At 49.2% G+C, this 26,058-nt stretch overlaps 2 protein-coding genes across 2 annotated transcripts in view; one reads left to right on the top strand and one right to left on the bottom strand.

Moving 5' to 3' along the window:
* COPA (COPI coat complex subunit alpha) overlaps positions 1 to 10,041 on the bottom strand; it is a 42,466-nt gene extending 32,425 nt beyond the window's left edge. The window contains exons 1-4 of the mRNA XM_002928440.4: positions 9,885 to 10,041; positions 6,799 to 6,912; positions 6,547 to 6,620; positions 2,446 to 2,526 (exon numbers count right to left, since the gene is read on the bottom strand). Of these exons, the coding sequence (XP_002928486.1) occupies positions 2,446 to 2,526; positions 6,547 to 6,620; positions 6,799 to 6,912; positions 9,885 to 9,924 (309 nt within the window). The 5' untranslated portion in view covers positions 9,925 to 10,041. The remainder of the gene's footprint in view (positions 1 to 2,445; positions 2,527 to 6,546; positions 6,621 to 6,798; positions 6,913 to 9,884) is intronic.
* Positions 10,042 to 10,074: 33 nt separating this feature from the next.
* Positions 10,075 to 24,649, top strand: NCSTN (nicastrin). Its single transcript, XM_002928439.4, has 17 exons — positions 10,075 to 10,242; positions 11,451 to 11,555; positions 15,513 to 15,636; positions 16,160 to 16,281; positions 16,702 to 16,847; positions 17,568 to 17,718; positions 17,982 to 18,091; positions 18,344 to 18,496; positions 19,171 to 19,275; positions 19,457 to 19,534; positions 20,250 to 20,422; positions 21,718 to 21,820; positions 21,922 to 22,017; positions 22,300 to 22,387; positions 22,644 to 22,798; positions 23,023 to 23,235; positions 23,827 to 24,649. Exons 1-17 carry the CDS (start codon positions 10,158 to 10,160, stop codon positions 23,947 to 23,949), a joined length of 2,130 nt encoding a protein of 709 aa, XP_002928485.1. The 5' UTR covers positions 10,075 to 10,157; the 3' UTR covers positions 23,950 to 24,649.
* The last annotated feature ends 1,409 nt before the right edge of the window (positions 24,650 to 26,058 follow it).

Here is a 26,058-nt window from a genome sequence, read left to right as displayed (position 1 = left end):
CTTAAATTCCACATGAATGAGAAAATATGGTATTTGCACTTCTCTTATTCTGCTTAGCATTACACTCTCTAGTACCATCCCTGTCACTGTAAATGTCATGATTTCATTCTTTTTAAAGACTGAACATTCCACACACTTCCTTATCCATTCATCCATTAATGGACACTTAGGTTGCTTCCATATTTGGCTATTGCATTTAATGTGGCAATAAACATAGGGCTGCATGTATCCATCCAAATTAGTGTTTTTTTATTTTGGGGGTAAGTATCCAGTAATCTGATTACTGGGTCATAGGGTAGCTCTATTTTTATTTTTTTGAGGAACCTCCTTATTGTTTTCCAGAGCGGCTGCACCAGTTTGCATTCCCACCAACAGTGCAGGAGAGTTCCCCTTTCTCCATCCTCGCCAACACCTGTCGTTTCTTTTGTTGTTGATTTTAGCCATTCTGACAGGTGTGAGGTGATACCTACTGTAGCTTTGATTTGTATCCTTTGATGCTGAGTGATGATGAACATCTTTTTGGGTGTCTGTTGGCCATTTGCATATCTTCTTTGGAGAAATATCTGGTCATGGCTCCTGCCCATTTCTTAACTGGATTATTTGGTTTTGGGTGTTAAGTTTTTTGTTGCTGTTTTGTTTAAGTAGGCTCCACCATCAGCATGGAGCCCAACACAGGGCTTGAATTCACAACCCTGAGATCAAGTGTCAGATGCTTAACTGACTGAGCCACAGGCACTCCTGGGTATTAAGTTTTTTAAGTTCTTTATATATTTTGGATACTAAACCTTTATGGTGTATGTCATTTACTATCTTCTCCCATTCCATAGGTTGCCTTTTAGTTTTGTTGACTGTTTCCTTTGCTATACAGAAGCCTTTCATTTTGATGTAATCCCAACAGTTTATTTTTGCTTTTATTTCCCTTGCCTCAGGAGACATTATCTTGAAAAATGTTGCTACGGCCAATGTCTAAGAAATTACTGCCTATACTCTCTTCAAGGATTTTTTTTTTTTAAAGTAAGCTCCACGCCCAGTGTGAGATCAAGACCTGAGCTGAGATCAAGAGTCAGCCGCTTACCTGACTGAGCCACCCAGACACTCCTCTAGGATTTTTAAGGTTTCAGGTCTCATATTTAGGTCTTTAAACCATTCTGAGTTTATTTTTGTGTATTGTGAAAGAAAGTGGTCCAGCTTCATTCTTCTGCATGTAGCTGTCCGTTTTTTCAACACCATTTGTTGAAGAGACTGTCCCATTGTATATTCAGTCCTCCTTTATTTAAAATTAATTGATCATAAAATTGTGGGTTTACTTCTGGGCTCTCTATTCTGTTCCAATGATCTATGTGTCTATTTTTATGTCAGTACCATACAGTTTTGATTACTACGGCTTTATAATATAACTTAAAGTCTGAAATTGTGATCCCTCCAATTTTGTTTTTCTTTTTCAAGACTGCTTTGGCTATTCGGGAGTCTTCCGTGGTTCCATACAAATTTTAGGATTGTTTGTTCTAGTTCTGTGAAAAATGCTGTTGGTATTTTGATAAGGATTGCATTAAATCTGTAGATTGTTTTGGGGAGTATAGACATTTTAACAATATTTGTTCTTCCAAACCATGAGCATGGAATGTCTTTCCATTTCTTTGTGTCATCTCCAATTTCATTCATCAGCGTTTTATAGTTTTTAGAGTACAGATCTTTCACCTCTTTGGTGAAAATTCTCAAATGTTTTTGCTATAATTTTTGCAATCATTCTAAATTTTTTTAAATCTTACAAAAAGAAATAAATTATACTTAGCCAGGAAACTCTTGTTTATTTCAGTATATTCTAACTTAATTCAAGAGACTTAGTCAGGAAAAAGAAATTAAATCTAATAACATAGAATTATAGAAAGATCCAGCCAGGTTGAGACTGGTTAAGAGGCTGGGAGTCTCTAATCTACGTTTAACTGTGTCTTCTAGGATACCTGACAGATCAAAGGAGGTAGAAAGCCTGGCGAAAGGAACAGCCTCTACTGTACCCTAAAATCCTAGGATAGAAGCACTTGATTGTTAATGTTTCAAAACATTTCTTAGCTCATCAAAATGGCATCTAACCTTGACCTCCCTCCAGACACACCTACTTAAAAACACCCCGCATAGGATTAGTCTGCAATCTTTTGTTCACTAGCTCAGCAAACCTGAAATCAAATCTCTACTTTTCCCTATAGAGAATCAATGCCTTCCTTATACAGCCCACTGAATACAAATAAATTAAATTCCATATAACCCTAAGTGCTTCCTTTTGCAGAAGGAAAAAAGCAGAAAGGTCAACACCACACAGATTCTAGAAGAGCCACTCCAAGAACTCCAATAATTGTTATCAAAGCATGGGTTTTGGAGAAGCAAGCAGAAGATTCCCAGAGAGAAACTGAAAAACGCTCTGCAACCAGAGCCAGCATCGCTACTTACGTGATGGAAAAACGTGGTGCGAATGTAGTCTAAATGCCCAAGCAATGTGAAGAGACAGCGCCGAAGCTTGTAATTCCACACCTGCGAAGAGAAACCCAACTAAGCAAAAGGACATCAGGGTCTTGAGACTCAAAGAGGTTCAGGTTTCTCAAGAAATACATTCGGTTTATATTTTGGAATTTCTAAATAAGTAGGAACCTTGATAGGAAGTCTTGTTTAAGACTTGTTTAAGATTGGAGGTAAAAAGAGCAAAGATGAAAATGTAGGTCAGCTAAACACAAGAAGAGGGGAAAAAGGCAAGGCTAGGGACAATTATGGAAAGGTTTTTCCTTTCTTTGGGGGAGAAACCATCTCTATTTAAAAACATGAGACAAGAGGTTTATCTGGGGCTTAACTCTTCTTTCCACTGTAGTATGCAGTAGAACTGTGTTCTTAGGTTGAACACTGACCCCCTGGTGCGTGACCTACTACCTTAACTCAGGATGAAAAGAAGCAGGACAGATACCATGACTCTGAAGGAAACATAACATATATAACATATAGCATATAATATAACATGCGGCATCATCTTCTCTTAGACTGCTAACTTGGTGGCAAATGACGCCCATACATTCATGGTCTGTACTCGGCAGACAGACTTTAATTCATCACTATGGAAAATACTACCTTGCTCAGTTCCGGTGAGCTAAGCAGAAAAACATCATATTGAGATATACAGTTGAGCTCACTACCAAAGTACCAGGTATCAATAAACATAACTAAGGAAGACACTAAACCAGGACCAGAAACGTAAGCATACACTCCCATCCAGAAAACCTCCCAAAAGTGCAAAATTAGGAGCTCAGTTGGCTTTTTTAAAACATTTTAACATTTAAAATTTTTTTATAATCTACCCCCAGGCCGAGTTACCATTTCTTTCTTACGTAAAAAAATTTTAATCTTCTTTTGTAAATTACAGAAGGTAATACCGTTTCCTGTAACAAATTCAAACAACCTGAAAGTATGCTAGTCCAAACAAGAAGGCAAGCTCCCTGAAGGCGGGGTCCTCGTCCACCACGCTCAACACTATACCCCTAGCACCTAACACAGCGGCTAACACTTAGGAGGTCCTCAACAGGTACGTGCAGAAATGAGAAAAGGTAAACAACACGAAACATGAAAGTGAAACGTGAGAATAGATACTTTCACTGCCACCTGCTGAATTATCTATAAATAAAATTCATGTACACAATGAAGTTTGAGTGTCACACAAAAATTAGATCCTACCATAAATAACATTCTTTAACCTCCAGCCCCCTCACAGAGTTCAGTGTTTTAAACTTCCACATTTCCAGCTTCAAACTATCTTGACTCCTTTACAGTCCTCTACCAAACCCCAGAACTGTGCACCCGTCAAGACCTACAGGTTTTCAGACTCTGGCCAGCTGTGGCTTCCTGTGATAACACCGCACACCCGCCAGCTAGCTAATTCCTTTATTTGATGGCTTTACTGAAATAGAATTCAAATCCCAAAGAACTTACCCACTAAAAGACATAGAATTCAATGTTTTTAGTACATTCAGAGCTGTGCAACCACCAGCACCACCAATTTTAGAACATTGTTATCACCCCCCCCAAAACTATACCCAACAACTGTGACTCCCCACTTCCTTCCAACCTCGCCAGCCTCAGACAACCACTCATCTACTGTCTATCTCTACTGATTTGCCCACCTGGACATTTCATATAAATGGAAAATAAACCTTTTTATAAAATATTAGTGATTTAGGGAAAAAATCTTTTTTCTTAAATGTCACCCAATCCTTCCTTTCTTAAACAGATTATAAGGAACACAAGTTAGCCATTCTTGATAGTCAATGGTCATCAATATAAATGACAATTACTTTACTAAAAATATTATAAAAGTGATATCCCTAGGAGCTTTTGAGGCCTATCAGGTGGTTTGAGCTTCCACAAGCCGCACCCAGGATGTGGTGCCAAAATCTAAAAAACAGAAAACTGTTCTTACTATAGTTCCAAGGCCTCTGTTCTCTGTGGGCAGCCGTCACTTGTCATGCCTGTCACCTCAGTTATGCTGTGTAATCAAAAACATAATGTTCTGGGGCGCCTGGGTGGCACAGCGGTTAAGCATCTGCCTTCGGCTCAGGGCGTGATCCCAGCGTTCTGGGATCGAGCCCCACATCAGGCTCCTCCAATATAAGCCTGCTTCTTCCTCTCCCGCTCCCCCTGCTTGTGTTCCCTATCTCGCTGGCTGTCTCTATCTCTGTCAAATAAATAAAAAATCTTCAAACAAAAACAAAAACATAATGTTCTGAGCTAGCTTCTGAAAAAAATAAGTTATCTTTTTTATGAAGTAAATTTCACCACTTTGGATACACGTGCTTAATGAAAAAAACTTGTAGAAGAGAAATTATTTATTTATTTGTTTGTTTGTTTATTTATTTATTTTGCAGTTCAAAGCCTCTGGTGCCAGTTTTGCCTTTATCAGTCAAGCTTCTTCTAAGAGTTGCCTATACTGTTTCCTCACTTTCTGTTAAGGTGCTAGAATCACTAATATCTTCCTAAGGAAGCAATCTAAAGGTTACTTGGTCCTTATCTTATTCTGACCACTTTCTCCCTCCCCAAATTCTCTCCTTCCTTGGCATCCAATAGGCTTCTGCTCCTTCCCCTTGGTTAATTTCCAACCTCTAAAATCATTCTTTCCTATATTAACTCTACATCCTCTAGCTCTTAAATGACAGCGTCTCTTCTCATTCAACATAATCCCAGAGGGACACCTCTACCACCTCCGCTTCGGCTCCCTTCCTCACGAGGACAACTTCCAAATACAACTCCAGTGCAGACACATCTCCACAGACTGCCCCTTAGGTACCTCAAACTCATCAGTGTCAAGACCCATCTGCTATGGACTGAATGTTTGTGTCCTCCCCCAAATTCATACGTTGAAATCCTAATGCCCAACTGAAGGCATTAGGAGGTGGGGCCTCTGAGGGGTGCTTAAGTCATGAGGGTGAAGCCCTCCTGAACGGGATCAGTGTCCTTGTAAGAGAGACTCTGCGGAGATCCCTCACCCCTCCACCATGTGAAGACACACGGAGAGAAGGCAGCGTCTGCAGCCTAGAAGAGGAACCTCACCAGAAGCCGACTGTGCTGGTACCCTAATCTTGGACTTGCAGCCTCTGAAACTGTGAGAAGTAAGCTTCTGTCGTTCATAAGCCACCCAGGCTGTGGTACTTTGTTCTAGTAGCCCCAAGAGACCAAGACACCATCCTCCTCCAGCACTCCAGAAAGCTGCACCTCCCCGTTTATCCTTTCCCTGTGAATGGCACCCAGTGACCTAGGCTGGAAGCCTGCGATAAATGTCACCTCATTTGTTTCCCCTTTACCATCCCTCCAGCAGACTCACTGATGCCCTTCCCGAAGCTCTCAATTCCATCTCTGCCTCCATTCTGAAACGCTACCGCCTGGTCAGGCCCGGCTCATCTACCAGCTGGGCTTACGCGACAGTCTCCTAACCGGCACCTCTGCATCCAGGCTTCCCACGTCATCCAATCCTTTCTCTATGCCACCCAAGTTATCTTTAAGAGGAAAAAAAAAAGTGAATCTGATGTCACTCCTCTATTTAAGCCCTTGTAATGGCTCCCTGTTATCTGAGCACTGCAGTAAGTACTCCATGACCTGGCCCCTCTCATCTTCTGGCCCTTCTCTCACCTTTTCTCCAAAGTTTATTCACACAAAACTAATTACATTTCTCAGATGTATCCAGCTGTGTCATGTCTTTCTGTCTTTGACCTGGACTGTCCTTCTCTCTCTGCTGTATCACTCGGCAGACTGTACATGCTATTATTTTGGGGAGATGTATCTCCTCCATGAGAATAAAAGCTCCTTGACAACAGAGATCATTTCTTATTTATTTTTGAATTCCCCAAAAAATAAAACAGTGTCTAGTATACAGTAAGTGTTCAATAAATGTTTGCTGGATAAGTGTCCCTGATAACATCAGAAGCCTGAGCTCTACATGATTGCAATGTCCTGTTTTTGGTCCCTTCCACAGCTGCCAAACCCCAAATCCTATCCTTTATCACAACAAATGCTTTGTACCTTAATCTTATAGTCATCTCCTCCAGAGACAAACAATGGCTGCTGCTTATGGAAATCAATGCCTCGTACTGGACCTGGGGAAGAAAGCAGGCAACATATATTAAAGCAAGCTGTACTTCCTGATCTCTAAGGTGATTCTTATTCAGGATCCAGCCCTTCCATATTCTTTAATCCTAAAGAAAGCTCAAACTATTCCAGAAGACAATAAATACTTATCTCTCTTTAATTTCCTCCTAGAAAGTGTTATCTTACCATCATGTTCATCAAACTTGTCAATAAGGGTACACATCCGATAGTCCCATAACTGGATGACCCCATTGTGTAAACTGGTCAGGATCCAGGGTCTTTTGGGGTGAAAACTAAGCCCTAGGGGTGAAAAAACAAACAAGGAATGATCCAATTAGCTAAGTATGGCCCACAATGCCACCCTGTCAATTCAGATAAGAAAAACAAAGAGCTAAATTAATCCCAGGTTCACACACTCATTCACTGAATGCCAGACATTTTGAATTTTATGTCGTTAGGTGCTGGATTTTGTTACATTCCTTTAAATATTGCCAGACTTTGTTTTAGGATGTTGTGAGGTTACTTGTTTTGAAGTTGGCTTTTAGTTTTGTTAGTGTGGGCCCACAACAGCCTTTAGTCTAGATCTAATTTGGCACCACTACTAAGGAGGTAGCACGTGAGGTCTCGAGATGATGCCTGCGGTATTAGGAGGCCTTTCCATGCTGGCTAGTAGGAACACAAAACTATTCCCAGTTCTAGGTGAGCTCCAGGGATTATCTGCCTTCTCTCTAGAGGTTCTTTCCCAAGCTCTAGGTCATTCTCTCACACGCATATGCAGATTAGGACTCAGATAAAGGTCTGACAGCATCCCCTGCAGAACGCCAGTGTTCCCTGTGCAGCTCCCTCTGGTATTTTGTCACGCAAATTCTACCTGTCTTCAGTGAGACCACAGAGCTCTTCGCCCTTCCCTATACGGTGGCCTGGAAACTCTCCAGGTAGTATGTGCTGAAACAATCCTAGGACTCACGTCATTTATTTCCCCTCTCACAAGAATCACTCTCCTGCACTGCCTTTCATCCAGTGTCTGAAAACCTTTGTTTCACACATTTTGTTCAGTTGTGCAGCTGTTTTAAGGTGGAAAGGTAACTCTGGTCTCTGTTACTCCATCATGACTGGAAATGGAAGTCCACAGAAGTAATGACTGCTAACAGTCTGGAGTATATCCTTTCAGATTTGTAATGCAGACCATACCATTTTACAAAAATGGAAATATGTTACACAAACTTCTTTTCTCGCTTAGCTACATACCACAGATCTCATTAAGTTCATATAAACACAACCTCATTCTTTTTAACAACAGCAAAATAAAAATGTACCAAATTTTAAAATTATTCCAGTGATGCGCATTTAAGTTTTTTTCCCTAACTTTCATCTATCAGAAAATAGAGCTTAAAGAAAATACTTCTACACATAATCTAACCCATTTGCATTATTACCGCTTTAGGCTAAAGACCTGCAAGTAGGATTGCTCAGGAACAGGGTACATGCATTTAACACTTTCACAGAAACTATCCGATCGCAAAAAGACTAGGGATATACAGTCTCATCAGGTTTCTGAAGATACCAATTTTGCACACATCACTCAACACAGATGTTATTGGTTTTTTGTTGTTTTGTTTGTTTTACTAATCTAAAATTTTTAAAAAAGGATATTTAACTATAAGATTTTTTTAAAATTTATTTGTCAGAGAGAGAGAGAGAACTTGCATACGCACAAGCAGGAGGAGCAGCAGGCAGAAGGAGAAGCAGGCTCCCCATTGAGCAAGGAGCCCATGGTAGGATTCAATCCCAGGGCCCTGGGATCATGACCCAAGTTGAAGGCAGATAAACTGAGCCACCCAGGAATCCCTTTTTCTTTTTNTTTTTTTTTTTTTTTTTTTTTTTTTTTTTTTTTTTTTACATTTCTTTATTAGTGAGCTGGGGAATATTTTCATTTATTTACTGAACATTTACACTTCTCCAAGTTGTCTATTTTCCCATTAAAAGTTGTTTATTTTTTTCCTTTATGATATGTAGTAATATTAATAGCCAGTAACTCTCATATATTCTAACATCTTTTTTTCCCCACTTTCCTTCTCTACTGCCCAGTGAGAAATCAGGAGAAGAAAAAGTTCAAAGATCACGAAGACCCATTTCAGCCATCCATAAATTCCATCAAGACTCACACAAGACTTAGAAACTGCTCAGAATCTATTCCCACATGAACAATGGCCTCCAGTTTTTGAGCTGAGTCTACACCAGGCACTGTAATAAGCATTCTAATACATTCTAATCTCATTCTAATTCTCTCTAAAGAGAATGCTAATATTTGCATTTTAGGGATGAGAAAGTAGAGCTTTAGAAACCTTAAGTAAGTTGCCCAAGATCATACAGCTTGTTAGGGGATGTTTCAGATTCCAAAGCAAAGCACATGTGACTCCAAACACCAAGTTCCCAAACACCTTGTCCTAATGCATCTTACTAAATATTCAAGATATATGTATACATATTTTTCAAAGTCTCAAGAGACTGCTCACTTCTCTGCCCTTCCCATTCGAACATTGTAGGAGAGGACTACTGCTGTTTCAGTCATTTGCCCTCCACCTCCGCCCACTGATACTCAAGCTTTGGAGTTGCCATATTTAGGAAATAAGAATGAAGATGCCCCGTTAAATCTTAACTTCAGATAAAAAGCGAACAATACTTGAAAATTATTTCGTTGTTTAGCTGAAATTCAAATTTAACTAGGCGTCCAGTACATTATCTGGCAACCTCACCAAGCTCAGACTTTGCTGGGATTATGGGCCTCAGTGTCCTACTTGCAGGTAGGAAGTATCGCCCAATGGAGGCACTGGACGCTGCTAAGGCGCAGCCAACGCCTCCTCCAGAGAGGTAGCCGGTACTCATCTCCGAAAATGCTAGATTTAGATGCGAATGGCAAGGGTCGAGACGACCCCAGGGTCACTCCGTACAACACGGTCATCAAAAAGCCCACAGCTCACAGGACCCTGGGACGGGAGCAAAGTCGCGAGCAGTGGCCCCGGAGAAGAGGGGACGGAAGGCAGTGGGAGCAGGCCTACGGGGCCTCCTGCGGTGCGGGAACCGCCACAGGTCAATCATACCCCGAGGGCGCTCCGGAGAAGAGAGGGCTGCAGAACCGCCTCCAGGCCGACCCGCCCTCCTCCCCTCTTCCTCCGGGCTCCCTCGGTGGGCCCCACTCGGCCTCCCTCGCCCCCCGCGACAGCGCCGCGCCCACACCCAGTCCCCGAGCTCCCCCCGGTTTTCCCCACTACCTTTGACCCGCGCGCTCTTGGTCTCGAATTTGGTTAGCATCCTTCAGGCCTACGGCTCCGAGGTGCAGATCCGAGCCCCGCCACTCCCTACTGCCCTTCGGCTCCCTCCACGTCAGCGCCGCCCCGCTGCACCTCCCGGAAGCTCCCCGGACACGAACTTCCGGTCCCAGGAGCCCCCCCCACCCCGACCACAGAGACGGCACCAGTGTTGGCCTAGAGAACCCACTGACGGAGAGGAGGGGAGGGGAAGCTTCCGCTCAGCCGAGAGGCAAGATGGCTACGGCTGGGGGCGGCTCTGTGGCCGACCCAGGGAGTCGGAGTCTTCTTCGTCTTGTGTCTTTCTGCGTCCTGCTGACAGGTGAGGCCTCCCCCGCCCGTGAGCTCCGGTGTGTCAGGAGAACCGTCCGGATCGGCCGGGCCGCGAGCGGTGCCGTCCTCCTTCTGGTCCCCTCTGCCCCTCTGTCCCCGCACCCTGTAAATCCTCTTTCTCTTTCGTTCCCGCGACAGAAGTTCCTCCTTTTGTCAGGACTTGACTTGAGGGTCCCTTCTCCCCCGCGGCACATCGTGTCTCCCCATTTCCTCCTCCGGGCCTCTTCCTGGACGTCCAGCCTGACCCGCCCACTTTGTCCGGATGCCTCGTTTTCCCCAGGGCCCCAGCCACCCCACCCACTTGTCAGAAAAGACAGGTGTCAGTTCCACTTCTTGCCAGTGCGTGTAGACTGTTTAAGATGAAAGCGGCCTCGTCCTGCGGGTGCAGTGCGGCGCTTCAGAAAGTAGATTCCTCGTTCCTTCCTCTGTTGATTCCACCATAAACCCGCGCCCCTGTACTTTGCCTCAGTTTGTCTTATCAGTGAAGTGAGACAAAGTGGGCTGTGGACAGTCAGCTGTTCAGACTGTGGAATAATGATTCAAGGAACTCGAGGCATTTACAGTGCATAGAAGTGTTTGCTTACACGCATTTATGTCCTGGTACGGGTCTTTCTAGTTGGTCAAGCCCTAAAATGCAAACATGGCTGGATAAATGACCATTCCTTCCCCCAAATTCATGTTGTCATTCAAGATTTCCAAGGAGAAACTATAGTCATCCCACACTGTAGCCACACACAAATGACCTAAGGATGTTAGACTGACAGATCTGTGGCAAAAGGTTTCTCCCAATTCTGTTCAGATTCCTGGAAGAATGTCCCAAAGACTTTTTACTGTAATCTCTATTCTTAGACTGGCACCCTTTTATTAACTAGGTAGATACATATATACAAGGTAGGAAGCAGAAGTGTACTCACCCATGCAACCAGAAGCAGGTACATCCGAGGTTACATGCTTTTCCTTTAGGAAATGTTTTCTTTCTTTTAGTTTTGATGTAAGTTGCTTTAAGTGAAATTTGTAATACCTCTTTGTGGCACCTAGCTGGGTGCATTTGTCCAGTCCAGTAATGTGTCCAGCAGTGAGAAGAATTGCTATTAGTCTCATTTTAGAAAGTATGATACCCAAGCCACACAAAGAGTGAATGACGTGATAGTGCCAACGTCTCTCAATTTTTTCTAACGCTTTTTATCTTCCGATCAGGTTTCTGCAGGGGAAATTCAGTGGAGAGGAAGATCTACATTTCCTTAAATAAAACAGCCCCTTGTGTCCGTCTGCTCAATGCCACTCATCAGATTGGCTGCCAGTGTGAGTTGAGGTTGGGATTTGTGTTTGTGGCCGTTGATATTTCAGTCTGTGCCCTCGACATAAGGATCCAAGTTCTGCTTGGGAGTCTCAGCACACAAATTAGGCTGTGTGGTGGGAGGTGATGGAGAACCATTTGTCAAACCAGGCAAGGTGATTATAAATGCTGCGTACTTAAGCTTCATTTAGTGCATGTCCTTTACCCACCTCAACGGCCCCATGGAGTAGATTCTCTTATCCCTGTTTTACAAATGGCAAAACTGAGACTGAGAGAAGTTGAGTAACTTTTCTGAGATCATGATGCCATTAACTGATGAAGCTAGGAATCAAGCCCCATGGTCCAAGGACTCTTAACCATCCACTAGTTAAACTAGAAAACTACTGTTTTCTAAGGAGGAGGAAGCCTCATGTCTGTGGAGCCCACCGTCACCTGCACTCTGAACAATCTCTTTGGAACTGGAATGGGCTTTGTTAAGGCAGTGGACTGTTTGAAGAGAAGGCATATGAGAAAGCTGAACAGTTGCAGGAGGAAGTAGGAAAGCATTTGTATTTGTCTTTATATGTTTGGTAAATGTGTTCCAAAACAGCGTACCGTGACAATATGGTTATAAAACTATGCAAGGGGAGAAAGCAGCGATGCAAAGACTCCAGTCCCTCTGCTGCTTCACCTGTTGTCTTCAGGTTTCGTTCTTCTGTGAATAGTTGTTCTGTCAGAATGCAGTTGGGCAGTAAGCAGGAAACCGAGAGTCAGATCTTGGCTGCGGCTTCTTTCATCATTTTAGATTTTATTTATTTGAGAGAGAGTGAGTGCACATGAGGGGGGTGGAGGGGCAGAGCAAGAGGGAGAGGGAGAAGGAGACTCCACATAGCGAGAGCCCGATGCAGGGCTTGATCCCAGGACCCTGAGATCATGACCTGAGCCACCCAGGTGCTCCAGATCTTGGTTTCTTCATCATCAAATTAGTCACGTCTGAATTTCAGTTTCCACCTGTAAAAGTGGCTAGAATGTACGTGCACAAAGCTGACAGTCAAACTGCCTTCTGTAGATTCCTGTCGATGATGCTGAATAAGCAGCATGGTCTCAGGAGTACTGTGCGATTGCCTGAAACCTTCCAGATTGGCAGGAGGACACACACACTGGGAAGTGAAGGGTTTGCTGAAGGTGGCAGTTACTCCTTTTCTACCCATCCTTCCCTGAGCTTTACTCTGAGTTAATTGTGCCATGTCTTTGCTGCAGGAAGTTCTGGAGGTAGGTTAACTGGCTCCAAACAGTTCCAAATAAAATTTCCAGACTTAGCTCTTAAACTGGGTTTGTGGGTAGAAGAGAGCCAGGTCCAGTGTGGGCTTAGATGAGATTGCTGGTCTCGCTGGGACTCTGAGACTCTAGTGCCAAAAGGCTAAGGCCCCCATCCTCTTGGAGGTGTGCTCTCAGATACCCTCTTTGGGAATAAATCATTCTGCTTCCTGTTCTTGGAGCAGCTCTGTGGGAAGCAAAGCAGTAGCCTGTAGAAATAAGCCAAGTGCCAGTACAGAGAAGCGAGAAGGGAGCGGTTGGACTCTGGCCACTTCCTCATGAAGAGCTTGTCTCCTTTTCAGTTTATTTCTAAGTCTTACTTCATATTTGTCCATCCTGAGCAAGCTACACCCTCTTTAATTAGGATTGCTGGCGTGATAAGGAGAAAAAGATGCAGGTCTGATTTTCTGATTATAATGCTCTGCCTCTATTGGGCCCTTTTAGTTTTTTTTTTTTTTTTTAAGATTTTATTTTTAAGCAATCTCTACACCCAACATGGGGCTTGAACCTACCACCCAGAGATCAAGAGTCACATACTTTGGGGCGCCTGGGTGGCACAGCGGTTAAGCGTCTGCCTTCGGCTCAGGGCGTGATCCCAGCGTTATGGGATCGAGCCCCCACATCAGGCTCCTCTGCTATGAGCCTGCTTCTTCCTCTCCCACTCCCCCTGCTTGTGTTCCCTCTCTCGCTGGCTGTCTCTATCTGTCAAATAAATAAATAAAATCTTAAAAAAAAAAAAAAAAAGAGTCACATACTTTATTGACTGATCCACCCAGGTGCCCCATTGGCCCTTTTAAAGTGCTCAAATGGCGCTATGTAGGTTTCTTTCCTTTCCTTCCTTCCTTTCCTTTTTTAATCTGTCTCCACAGTATGAGATGAATAAGGGTGATAAAGTTTCTCCTCCTTGAAGACCCAGAGACAGGGAGCCAGCTACTCCAGACTACATGGTCACCAGCTGGAGTCCAGCTTGGAATCCAGGTGCTTCATTCCAGTGTCCTGGCTTGTCTTCTCCCTGTGCTCCTTGGAGCTGCAGCGAAACGCGTTCTGTTCCCCAGAACAGCTTTCCCTTTTTCCCTGTTTTATGTGGCAAGGACTGTTGCCTTTCATTGGACCGAGAACTGCCATTGGTAGCTAGCTCTTTATTAAAGCTATTCCAGATTCTGATAGTCCTCTTAGGTTTATTATTATCGCTATCACCATGAACTGATTCGGTACTTAACTCTGTGTGAGACATAGCTGAAGGCTGGGGACTTGCTTCCATGTCTAGATTTTACCGAATCCCATGGAAGGAACCTTCTACTTGGCTGGCAGTGGGATGTGCTTGAGGTTTTGCACAAGTTGGAAGTAGTTCACGGCCTTGACCTAGAACCGTAATTCTCGTGACTGGCTGCGTATAATAGAGAACCACATGGGGGGCGCCTGGGTGGCACAGTTGGTTAAGCGTCCGACTCTTGGTTTCGCCTCAGGTTGTGATCTCCTGGGTCATGAAATCAAGCCCCATGTCAGGGTCTGAGCCCAGCACGGAGTCTGCTTAAGGGTCTCTCTCCATCTCCCTTTGCCCCTCCCACTCATATGTGTGCTCTGTCTCTGTGTCTCTCTAAAATAAATAAATAAATCTGAAAAAAAAAAAGAACTCTATGTGGCAAGTTTGGAAAGTACACATATCTAGGCCTGACCTTTAGAGACTTTAGTAGATCTAAGGCCCAAGTATCTGTACTTTTTAAAACTCCAAAGTGATACGCAACCAGGGTCGAAAATTATTGCTCTCAAACAATATACAAATATGTTCAATTTTCCCTGGGGAGATGGCTCATGGGGAGACTGTAGGATGTCTCTACATGGATCACTAGGGACTTGACGGGCATTTGGAACTATGAACCGTCCATCCTCTACTGTAGTGCTTCGCAATCTTTGTCGTTCATGAGACACATAGAAAATGTTACTTGTGTGGCATTCTGGCATATATGGAAATGGATGATGGTTGTAGGGCATCTTGGGATAATGGATGAGTTTGCTCCTCGCCAGGAGTGTCCAGCCTAGGGTCTTTGGAAACCGTAGGTCCCCAGAAATGGGGGGAGTGTCAATGTCAGCTCATCATTAATCCAGCAAGGCCCATCGTTGGGAAGCTGTCTTTTAGAGACCCCAAGGTTCTTGATTAACCTTAACTAAAACTAGCTAAAAGCAAGTCAGGTCATTCCCAAATAGGGCAAAGGAGTGGAGGCCCAGGAATTCTGAAGCCAAGGGAGTCTGCACAGGTGTCCTCACAAAGGAAGATTCAGTGCTAGAACTCTGAGCTAGAGATCTAGAACCTGCCATTTCCTGGAGAAAATACAGGTTTGAAAACTTTGGTGTCTGCTGTTGTAGAAATGTGTATGTATGGCTAAATGAGGTTGAGGGAAGAGGGCAAGAAAATTATCGTACACCTTTCTGAGATTTAGTGAATAAAGCCTCTAGTGAGTAGACTTATTGGGCTCTCTTGTCCTCTAGTCAGGCCCATCAGCTGGTGGCCTTCAGATGGAGCTGGTTGACTCAGCCTTCAGTTCAAGTCTGGAGCTGGCAGCACTCACGCAGTGTTTCGGGGGAGATAAATGATATGCAGAATCAGTGAGGCAAAGTCAGAATTGTCAGCTGTGGGAGCTTTAACGTGACCCATTCTGTCCTGGCAGCTTCCGTCAGTGGGGACACAGGGGTCATCCATGTAGTGGAGAAGGAAGAGGACCTGCAGTGGGTATTGACTGACGGCCCCAACCCCCCTTATGTGGTTCTGCTGGAGGGTGCGCTCTTCACCAGGTAAGGGCTGTGTGTGCTTGCTGGGAAACCACAGCCAGAGAGGGGAAGATTTGGGGGACCATCCTAACACCTGTGAATAGAAACTTCCCTTGGCTGTCCTGGTCTGATCAGGGTGGGGGGGTGGGAGTGAGTCTCAGAGGAAAACATGCACCATCAATGGAACCATCTTGCTGACCTTATAAATAGAGCTCCAGGGAGTAAAGACCCCAGGGAGGAAGGAGGGATCCCTAGAGTGTCTTAGAGACAGGGTGGATGAGATTAAGCCCTGAGCTCAGGCTGGGTCATAGTCCTCACTTAGGAGTTAGAGACGGAGGAGCAAGAAATGAGTCAACAGTCGTGGGCGGTTTTGTTCGAATTTTTTTAAGTGTATAGTTGACACATAACATTACATTAGTTTCAGGGATACAACAAGGAGTCAACAGGTTGGGTTCAATTAGTTCCCCATTTGTTTCCATCCTTGGCAAGATATTGGGCCACTAATAACCTTCCCATCTTCCTTCCTGGCCTTCCCTCCCCATTCCAGGAATCTGATGGAGAAGCTGAAGGGGAGAACCAGCCGCATTGCTGGCCTGGCCGTGTCCTTGGCCAAGCCCAGCCCTGCAGCGGGCTTCTCTCCTAGCGTGCAGTGTCCCAACGATGGGTTTGGTAAGAGCCCAGAGGATCAGGGGACCTCCTGTCACCCAGAGCTCGCTGTTGCTTCGGCCTCGTGTCTTCGGAGGGGTTGGGGGTATGCGTCTGTCTGTGTGTAGGGGAGCAGCTAACTCCCAAATAGAAGATAGTGTTTCTTTGTGCCGTTCTTCCCTTCGGTCTACTGCTTCCCCTTCTTCCACTTCCCTTCTATCCTCCCTTTCCGTCACATGCTCAGATCCCTAATCAGCCAGCCTCGGGCTCCCTGCTGCCGCTGTCTGTTTTACTGTAGGTGGTGACAGGTTGATGCTTGCTTCTCTGAGTCACCCTTTCCTTTGGCACTCTTGGTCCCAACCCTATGATACCCTAGCCTTCCTCCCTCGCTCGGTCCCTAAGTGCCTAGTGTCCCAACATTCTGTCCCCCATCCACCCCTTCAGGCATTTACTCCAACTCCTATGGGCCAGAATTTGCTCACTGCAGAGAAATCCAGTGGAACCCCCTGGGTGATGGCTTGGCTTATGAAGACTTCAGTTTCCCCATCTTCCTTCTTGAAGATGAGAATGAAACCAAGGTCATCAAGCAGGTAATGACTGCCAGCTCCTAGCGATTCTAGTTGCGAAGAGAAGTTTTGTAGGCGCTCCACCTGTTTGGAGGGACCTCATCTACCAGCGTGCCCTCTGAAAGACAGTTGCTCCAAGAAGAGCCAACACCTTTATTTTTCTCACATTTCCCTTCCCATTTCTCTCCTTCCTGCTCTTACAGTGTTGACAGTTTTTAGGCTGGAAGAAAATATAAACGTTATTTGATGTGAAATAAGGTGTAGAGCCCTGGTTAGGACCACGAACATGGTACAAAGAGTGTCAGACTAGGAATTGAGAGATTCAGTTCAGAGACCTCTGACAGTCTTTTTTAGTCCCACTAAATTGCTAATTCTGGTCTAGCTTCTTCGTGTTGACACGCAGAGCGATTAAGGGATTTGTTCCATAGTTACACTGTGAGTTGATGTCTAAGTGCTCTTGAATTTGATTTTTGATCCTTGGTTCACTGCTCTGTACATCAGATCACGTTGAGAACTTGGGCCAGGCCATTTGGGATGGGGTTGTGTCATCCGCCCCAACTAAGTCATTGAGCCTGTGCCTCTTTGCACCCCTTGGTGAGGTTTGCTCTTGGACCTCGTGCACCCCGGGTTTGTATCAGGACAACTGTAGCTCAGGGACAGAGGCAAGAGCGGCTTCCCGATAGGGCTGGGCCCTCTTGCGGGACTCCATGCGAGCAGCCTCAGTGCCTCCATCTCCGTCCCTAGTGCTACCGCGATCACAACCTGAGTCCAAACGGCTCAGCGCCTGCCTTCCCGCTGTGCGCCATGCAGCTCTTCTCACACATGCACGCCGTCGTCAGCACGGTCACCTGCATGCGGCGCAGCTCCATCCAGAGCACCTTCAGCATCAACCCAGGTGGGGCAGGTCCGAGGCGTGCCGGGTGTGCTGGGGGGCCCCAGAGTGTTGGAGGCAGGGAGCGTGGGGTGGGAGAAGCGGAAACAGTTCTAAACAATCGAGGCCGCTTGTCCCTGAGGTAGATGGGGCAAAAAAACCGGCCTAGAGCAGCAGAGACAGGAAATGGTTCATGGGTCCACAGGGCAGCGGGCAGAGGAGTCTTCTGCGCGGGGTCTGGGGCTGCGGTCTCCCTTACTTCTGATCTCCCCCTGTGCGCCTCTCAGAAATCGTCTGCGACCCCCTGTCCGACTACAACGTGTGGAGCGTGATGAAGCCTATAAATGTATCCGGGACGTTAGAGCCTGATGACAAGGTTGTGGTTGCTGCGACCCGGGTGAGTGTTGGCCCCTGATCAGGGTGGGCAGGGCCGGCACAGAAACGGCTGGCAGGCCTCTTGCGGGCATATCGGATTGCCGAGTTGCTATGGTGGGGAGGCTCCGTGGAGAGGGTTCTGGGCTCTGGAGCTCCCCAGCTTAGCCATTATCCCAGGATACGAACATTCTCTTGGCCGGAATAGGTTCAGGAGCCTGGGGCCTGGTCCTAATTGCTGTTTTCAAAGCCTACCTGCCTTTTCTGCTGTGTCCAGCTGGACAGCCGTTCCTTTTTCTGGAATGTGGCCCCAGGGGCTGAAAGTGCCGTGGCCTCCTTCGTCACCCAGCTGGCTGCTGCTGAGGCTTTGCAGAAGGCCCCCGATGTGGCCACCCTTCCCCACAACGTCATGTTCGTCTTCTTCCAAGGGGTACGGGCTCTTTGCTGGGGTGGAGTGCGGGGGGGGCAGTCGGCAGGGTCAGTGTGGGCATGGCTATCATTTGGAGAAGATCTGGGCACTTGACCTAAGTTGTTACTCGGCAGAGAGCTTCTGGATGTGCCTCCCTGTGTCTCCCCTTCGGACTCCCACATTTTCGGAACCCTTCGCACCCTGACCTGGAATCAGTGTGCTGCCAATCTCCTTTGCGCCCCCACTGATGCGATCTTTTGGAGACATCCTTTTATTCTCTGGACCCTTTTACTGCCACTCCTACCCAAGGGCCCTGAGGCTCCTGCCTCTCCCCACAGCCACTGCAGCACGGCCCTGGAATCAGGACAGCAGCCGTGGCTGGGTCGCAGAGGGGAGGGAGAGGCAAGGAGCAGGCACGTAACAGCTGATATTCGCCTCGGGCCTTTGCCGAGGCTGCTCTCCCCATTTCTGGGCTCGAGAAGTCCTGTGATACATACATGTGAGGGATAGTCACAGCGGGGAGGCAGGGTAGGGAGGAGGGTGAAGTCACGTGACTGCCTGAGCTGGCCAGCAGTTGCGATGACGTGAGACTGTAGCCTTCGTGCCTCGAGCCTTGGTGATCTGGCCTCCTGGGACGGAGCCTGCCCTGACCCTTGGGAATCTCTGTTCCCTTTCCTACCTGTCTTCACCCTCAGGAAACTTTTGACTACATTGGCAGCTCAAGAATGGTCTACGACATGGAGAAGGGCAAGTTTCCTGTGCAGTTAGAGAACATTGAGTCATTCGTGGAGCTTGGACAGGTGTGCAGCGCGTGTCCTCACCCCCTTCCCTCCTGCTTCATGCCCCCTCCTCTGTGTCCTGTCGTCCCCACTGCTGGTGCCACCACCTCTCCCCTTGACTTTTCTCTGACCTACTCCTTTCTCCCGGGTGTGGGCCACAGTGGACACCAATGACGTGTGTTGCTTCTTCATCCTCCCCCAGGTGGCCTTAAGAAATTCACTGGAGCTTTGGATGCACACAGACCCCATGTCTCAGAAAAATGGGTCCATACAGAGTCAGGTAATCTGAGCGTCTTTCCGCCTCACTTCCTGTTTCAGCAGCTCAAAGTACGAGCACCCCTTGCCCAGGCCCTGTCCCCAGCACCAGCCCCCAGGGCCTGTGAGACAGGACCTCGGCTTAGGTGCCAGCTACAGGATGAACAGTGTGGCTGTTTCAGCTCCCTGGGAAGAACCGTGAGCGCACCTCTGGTGTCTGGTTTCCTGGGACAGGTAGTTGTCTGACTCGGGGCCTAGCAGAGGACAGGGGAACAGCTAGCTCCCTTTCTCTCTGCTGCCGCACTGATCCAGTTGTCCAGGCTGCCCTGCCCTATTCCTGGCTGTGTTAGACTCTGCCCGAATTGTCCTCCACATTCCTCACCACTTGCTCAAGACCCTCCCTCCTCTCAGGGTCCAGCTTTGGCCTGTGTTTCTCGGGAGGTGGTCTTCCTGCCATTCCAGTATCAGCGCCCCCTGCTCTGGGCTCCCACGTGGCATCCAGCACGGTGCTGTGGTAGCAGCTTGCTCCTCTGATTCTGCACAAGTAGGAAGTCGAGCCTCTAGTGAGGATCAGACAGTGTGAGCTGCGGGACACTCAGCCTCAGTCCCCCAGGGCTTGGGGTGCAGGAGGGCAGGGGGCAGCTTCCAAGCTGGGGACTTGACGGAGAGGGCCCTGTGGGCCTGGAAGAGACCTCCAGCTGCCCTGTGCCCAGCCACCCTGAGTTAACACTCTCCCGCAGGTGGAGGCCCTCCTGAGCACGCTGGAGAGGAGCGGCGCCGGCGTCCCGGCTGTGGCCCTCCGGAGGCTGAACCAGTCCCAGCCCCTCCCACCGTCTTCCCTGCAGCGCTTTCTTCGGGCTCGGAACATCTCCGGCGTTGTTCTTGCGGACCACTCCGCTGTCTTCCATAACCAGTAAGAGTCGCGTAGGCTGCATCCTCGTCCTGGGAGAGAATCTATTCTGCAGTCTGGGGTCCATGGAGGGGCGTGTCTTCTGGGTCAAGAAAGATCTCCACTCCCCCCTCTCCCCACAGCACCCTCTCCAGATCTCAGGTCAATTTGTGTTCTTTTCTCAGTAGCCGGCTCACATCCAAGCTGGTTGCCTCCTCTGACTTGATGTCATCTTAGAGAACAGGCCCCGCTCAGCCTTCCTTGGCACAGAGCATCCTTGCTTGGCCGGCCTTGCCCAGCTCTCCCGAGGCCTGGGTCCCCAGGGCCGCCAGCAGAGGGCAGCATCTCCGCGGGAGAGCCCTCGGCTGGAGGACGCGAGCTGGCCGGTGGGGGGCCGCCCAAGGGTGCTGTGCTGCATGTAGACAGTACTCGTGCTCTGAAGTGTAATGTGTTGTAGCCGTTGGGGTGAAAGTGCCCCCTACAGATGAAAGGACTCCACAGAGAAGGGGTGAGGCCCTGTTAGTCACCTCTCTCCTGGTCCTCGGCACCCCAGAATGCCCCTGACTGAAGCCCTGGGCTGACAGAGGACTTCTCACTTGGGCTGGATTGCTAGGCCCCCAGCTTCCCTTCCCTCTGCCATGAGGCCAGATGGGTTCCTGAGTAAAAATACTTAAGCTCCGGTTCTCTGACCCCAGCCAAGGAGCCCCTTCTCATTTATTTAGGGCAGGGATACTTCCAGTGCCTGAGGTCAGCCCTCTCCTCCATGTCTGACCTCTGCAGCACTTTGGGGTGAGCGAGGGTCATCGTTTGCACACATTCGGCCTTGCTTCTGTGTGGGGCCGGCATCTAGCGGTGCTGAAGGCTGGGAGTGCTCCCCTTTGCTTCTGAGACGTGCCTGCGCGGGGCTCCCCGCGGAGCAGAGGGTGGTTGGACCCAGAGCAGTGTTGTGTGTTTGGGAGCAGACCCGCTCATCTCCCTCTGCCCCTAGCCACCCTCAGTGCTATGTTCGTGGGAGCTGCCACACGAGAGCCCGAACAGTGGGGAGAGTGTCTCTTCTGTTTGAAGCTCTCCCGGGAAGGGAGACGCCTGCATTCCTGATGTCATTTGCTTTTCTGCGTTGTCTGTCAGGAAGGTCCTTGTATTTAACCACTCCTCTCCCATCTCCCGGTCCCCACACCGTCTTCAGGATGGGACCCTCGTGGTCTCTTCCTTCCCCCGGAGGATGAAAAGAGAGAGAGGCTCAGGAAGGGCCTGTGAGGGCGGCCAGGGGCAGGGCGCTGGCCGAGTGTGGCCGAGGCTCATGCCGGCTCTCCCGGCAGCTATTACCAGAGCATTTATGACACCGCGGAGAACATTAACGTCAGCTACCCTGAGTGGCAGAGCCCTGAGGAGGACCTGAACTTCGTGACGGACACTGCCAAGGTAGCACTCACCTGGGCTGGGGGGGAGCACGGAGAGCACGGGGAAGCTGCTTAGAGGTTAGAAGAGGTGGCCTGTTCAGCTCCTCTCCTCACCTGCCGCAGGCCCTGGCAGATGTGGCCACAGTGCTGGGACGTGCGCTTTACCAGCTTGCAGGAGGGACCAACTTCAGCGACACCATCCAGGCCGATGCCCACACGGTAAGAACAGGCGGACTCTGCCTCCTCACCAGCTCTGTTCACACAGTGGCCAGCCCCATCCTCTCTGTCATTTGCCTCTTCTCCCAAACCTGGGAGCCCGGCATGCCAGGGAGTGCCAGCGAGGATACCCAGTGCCCCAGGGTGCTCCTAGGTGGGCCTTACCTGCGTCCTCGTGAGCCGGCCTCTGCCTGCCCAGTTCCTGGCCCACAGCAAGGTCTTCATGGAGAACTCTCCCTGGGCTCTGGGTCACGAGGTTGTTGCTTCTCTCTGCCCCGGTCCTAGGTCACCCGCCTGCTCTATGGGTTCCTGGTCAGAGCCAACAACTCCTGGTTCCAGTCTATCCTCAGGCAGGACCTCAGGTCCTACTTGGGTAAGTACCTGCTGTGGGAATGGCACCCTTGGCCCAGGCAAGAGATAGAGAAACACCATCTTGGTTTAATTCTTACTTTTTTTTTTTCTTTTCTTTTCTCTCCCCTCTCCTTTTCTTCTCCCCTGGTTTCCTTTTTTTTCTCCTGCTATGTGTTGGATCCATTCTCTTAACCTTGTATTCTCTGGCTCTTCTTTGTCTCCCACCTGCACCCACCTTCCACCTTCCAAATCCTCCCTTCCCTACGGTCTCCACTCAGGTGACGGGCCTCTTCAGCATTATATCGCTGTCTCCAGCCCCACCAACACCACTTACGTGGTACAGTACGCCTTGGCAAATCTGACTGGCCAGGTGGTCGACCTTACCCGAGAGCAGTGCCAGGATCCAAGTAAAGTCCCCAGTGAAAACAAGGATGTGAGTGGTAGTGGGTGTGGGAGGTGCCCCGAGGGCCCCTTTCCCCTGGGCAAGTTGGAGAATGTCCTAGGCCCAGTTGGACCCAACGGGTTGGGATGGAGAGGCAGAGGGATGCAGCCCCTTAAACTTGAGTGTTGGAGAGGCAGTAGGCTGGGTGAAAGCGGACCGCGTCTGGGGTGAGAGGATGGCCTCAGCCGTGCACTCTGGCCTGTCTCCCTGTGCAGCTGTATGAGTACGCGTGGGTCCAGGGCCTTCTGAATTCCAACGAGACGGACCGGCTTCCCCGCTGTGTGCGTTCCACGGCGCGACTGGCCAGGGCCCTGTCCCCCGCCTTTGAACTGAGGCAGTGGGGCTCTACTGAATACTCCACGTGGACTGAGAGCCGCTGGAAAGACATCCGGGCCCGCATATTTCTGATAGCCAGCCGAGAGCTGGAGGTGAGCCGGGAGGGGTGTGACAGAGATCACCCTGCCCTCGGCTCTGCTGCCTTTTCCCTCAAGCCCCTCCCACCTCCCATTTGCCCCAGATTTGCCACAAAAACCTTCTGCAGCTCTGTCCCTTGTCAGCCAGCGTGCCCCGTTAGGAAGCCTGTTTTCACTGAGAGTTCGAGTCTGTATTCATGCTGGAGATAGGCTCCCATGGAGACCCAAGGAGGTGCTCCTCCACCTGGGACCCCCCCTCCAGCTCCACTCCCAGCCAGCCGTCCCCACCTGCTGCTTCTGGGCTGTGTATGGGATCCACCATTTGTTGAGTACCTGTCACAAGTAAGTCAGTGATGTAATTGCCGCCAGAGAGCCAAAGTCACGGATCCTAACTTCAGGGTGCTTGAAATCTAAGTAAGACAAGGTGGAAGGGAGAACGGCGATCCTTTACTTCTCTTTCCAAATGGAGAGACTCGGTCTCCCAGGTGGGAAGGTGTCGCCTCTGATTGCTCAGGACTTGGCGCTCGCAGCCAGCTCCAGAATTCTGATGAAACTGGGTTGAGTTCTGAGAGCACCTCTGTCCTTCCCTGCCCACCCCTCCTGCAGTTTATCACCCTGATGGTGGGCTTCGGCATCCTCCTCTTCTCTCTCGTCGTCACCTACTGCATCAACGCCAAGGCTGATGTCCTTTTCATTGCCCCGCGGGAGCCGGGAGCTGTGTCTTACTGAAGAGGAACCGACTTTTCCTGCCAGCTCTACTGTTCATGTCCTAGATCACTTGTCGTCGTCCCCCCCCCCGGGGGATATAAACCACTAGTTTGTCACTGGAACCTCTCTGGGCCTGCTCAGACTGGAATTAATGTAAAGAAGTGAAACCACCCAAAAGAGACGGGGAGGGAGAAACAAGTCACCTGTCCTCCCCAGCTCCCCCTGCCCGTCTGCCCTTCCATGGTTCATCCTCACCCTGCCAGATTCTAGGATGGCAAATAGAAGCTTCTTGCTCCTGTTCAACTCCTAGCTACACTCCCTCACTTACCTCCTTCGGAGTCCCTCTCCTTCCCTCTCCATCCTGCCCAGGACCGCCCTCCGCTCCCCACCCCACCCCATACCCAACCGTTTCCGTTTCCTGTTTCCCGGGAAGAAGGACAGGAAGGCTGAATGCCAGGGACAAACTACGAGGAAGCCCTGAGGAGCAGGCGGGGCCATCTGGGGGCCATGCCTGCTGTCTCCCTCCTGCTGTCCTGTCCCCAGACCCTTAAATGGCACAGCAGGGGGGTGGGCTGCTGGGTGGGTGTCCCACTCCGGCCCACAGTGCTCAGTTGTAATTTTATTAAGCTGTAATATCTATTTTTGTTTTCTTTTTTCCTTCGTGTGTGTGTGTGTAAATATATAAATAGCGAGTTTCATTAAAATAGACTGTCCCACGTGACCTGTACGTGTTCTTCCGCACCCTCGTGTGCAGGGACGCTGAGTGGAAGTCACGCAGTTGTTACCTCACGTGCTCTGTCTGGGTCTCCCAGGGCCCCAGGAGTAAGGCTCTGTCAGAAATGGTGGAAACCCTCCAAGCGGGGCTGCTCTGGAGCCTCGGAGCCCTGGTTTCCCTCCTGTTAAGAACCATGTTAGCATTGTTTCTTCCAGCTTTGTATTCAACAGGCACTTCTTTGCTCGCTCAGACACCGGCGAGGGTGCAGAAATGAAGCGACCTGGCCCGACCCCGAGTGGCTGACGGTTGGGGTGAGGGGAGGAACAGGTGCGATCCAGTGTGATCACACTTGGTGTGTCCAGAGTGCTCTGATAGCAGGTGGAAGGATCGGGGGCACTGGCGTGGCATCTGGAAAGGCTGCCCAGAGGAGGAGGCATCTGAGTTTGGTCTGGAGTTCAGCTGTGGAAGCAGAGCCGTGAAGGCACGGGTCACTTTTGGGAAGGGCAAGTTATTCAGGGCGCAGCAGGAGACAAGACTGGGGCCAGGTCATACGGGGCCTGGGGTGGCATGCTGAGGAATTGGGCCTTCTGCTGCCCATGGGCATTTTGTAGACCGAAACAAGAGTGGTTTTGGACACTCCTAGAAGGAGAACCTTGGCTCTTTGGAAATACTCTAATTGCCTGGGTCTTTCTGGGGGCAAAATTTCAGAATATGGCCACACTGCTAAATGACAGCAGGGGGCAGTGGCTGAGTCAGGGGAGGGGCAGACACCTCAGGAGTGGCAGGAGTGGTGCCTGAGGCCAGCCTTCTCCCCTCACTGCGGCCCTGAGACCCCAAAACCACTGAGCTGGAAAGACCTGCTCCCAGTCCCCGGGGCTGGGCTGTTCATCTTCCCATATGCTGCCGAGGGGCTGATTTTCCTGCAGGCTTCTCTCTGAGTTCCCTCAGGGAGCACGTTTGGGGTTCTGGGATGTGGAAATGAACCCTGCTCCCCACCCCCCACCCCTCCTGGCCCGCATGCCGTGCTGGCGGAGGCGGGCGCAGCTGCCACCATGGCTGGGCCGACTCTGCGCCTCCCCCGGCCAACAGGGGCTCCCAGCGGACAGGGCAGTAAGCTCCCCGCGTCCTGCTGGCAGCTTCGGGAAGCAGGGAAGTGGCTGGGTACCAGCAAGGGGGCTGAATGGGGTGGGCACCGGTACAAGCTGTGGGCCCAGTCTCCTCAGCCTAGGGAAGCCTCCTCCACACCAGCTTGTCTTCCGTCTCCCATGCCACCCTGACCTCAACCCACCCACCCCCAAATAGAAAGATCATGGGCTCTTTCCATGGCTCCTGCGGAGGCCAAGCTCTGTAGAACGGGCACGGACCCCCGGCTGACCCCTTCAGGGGCCCCTTCTCTGAGACTTGGTCTGGCCCTC

Source organism: Ailuropoda melanoleuca, chromosome 8 (assembly GCF_002007445.2).
Source record: "Ailuropoda melanoleuca isolate Jingjing chromosome 8, ASM200744v2, whole genome shotgun sequence".
Lineage (NCBI taxonomy): Eukaryota > Metazoa > Chordata > Mammalia > Carnivora > Ursidae > Ailuropoda > Ailuropoda melanoleuca.
The sequence above is the reverse complement of the archived record's forward strand: the minus strand, read 5'-3'. Positions and strand labels throughout refer to the sequence as shown.

Bases quoted from the DNA above. Each gene is read 5' to 3' on its own strand.
- NCSTN (XM_002928439.4), top strand. From the start codon at position 10,158: ATGGCTACGGCTGGGGGCGGCTCTGTGGCCGACCCAGGGAGTCGGAGT. The intron at 18,497-19,170 runs GTACGGGCTCTT...CTTCACCCTCAG, and splicing joins TGTTCGTCTTCTTCCAAGGG to GAAACTTTTGACTACATTGG. The intron at 19,276-19,456 runs GTGTGCAGCGCG...ATCCTCCCCCAG, and splicing joins CATTCGTGGAGCTTGGACAG to GTGGCCTTAAGAAATTCACT.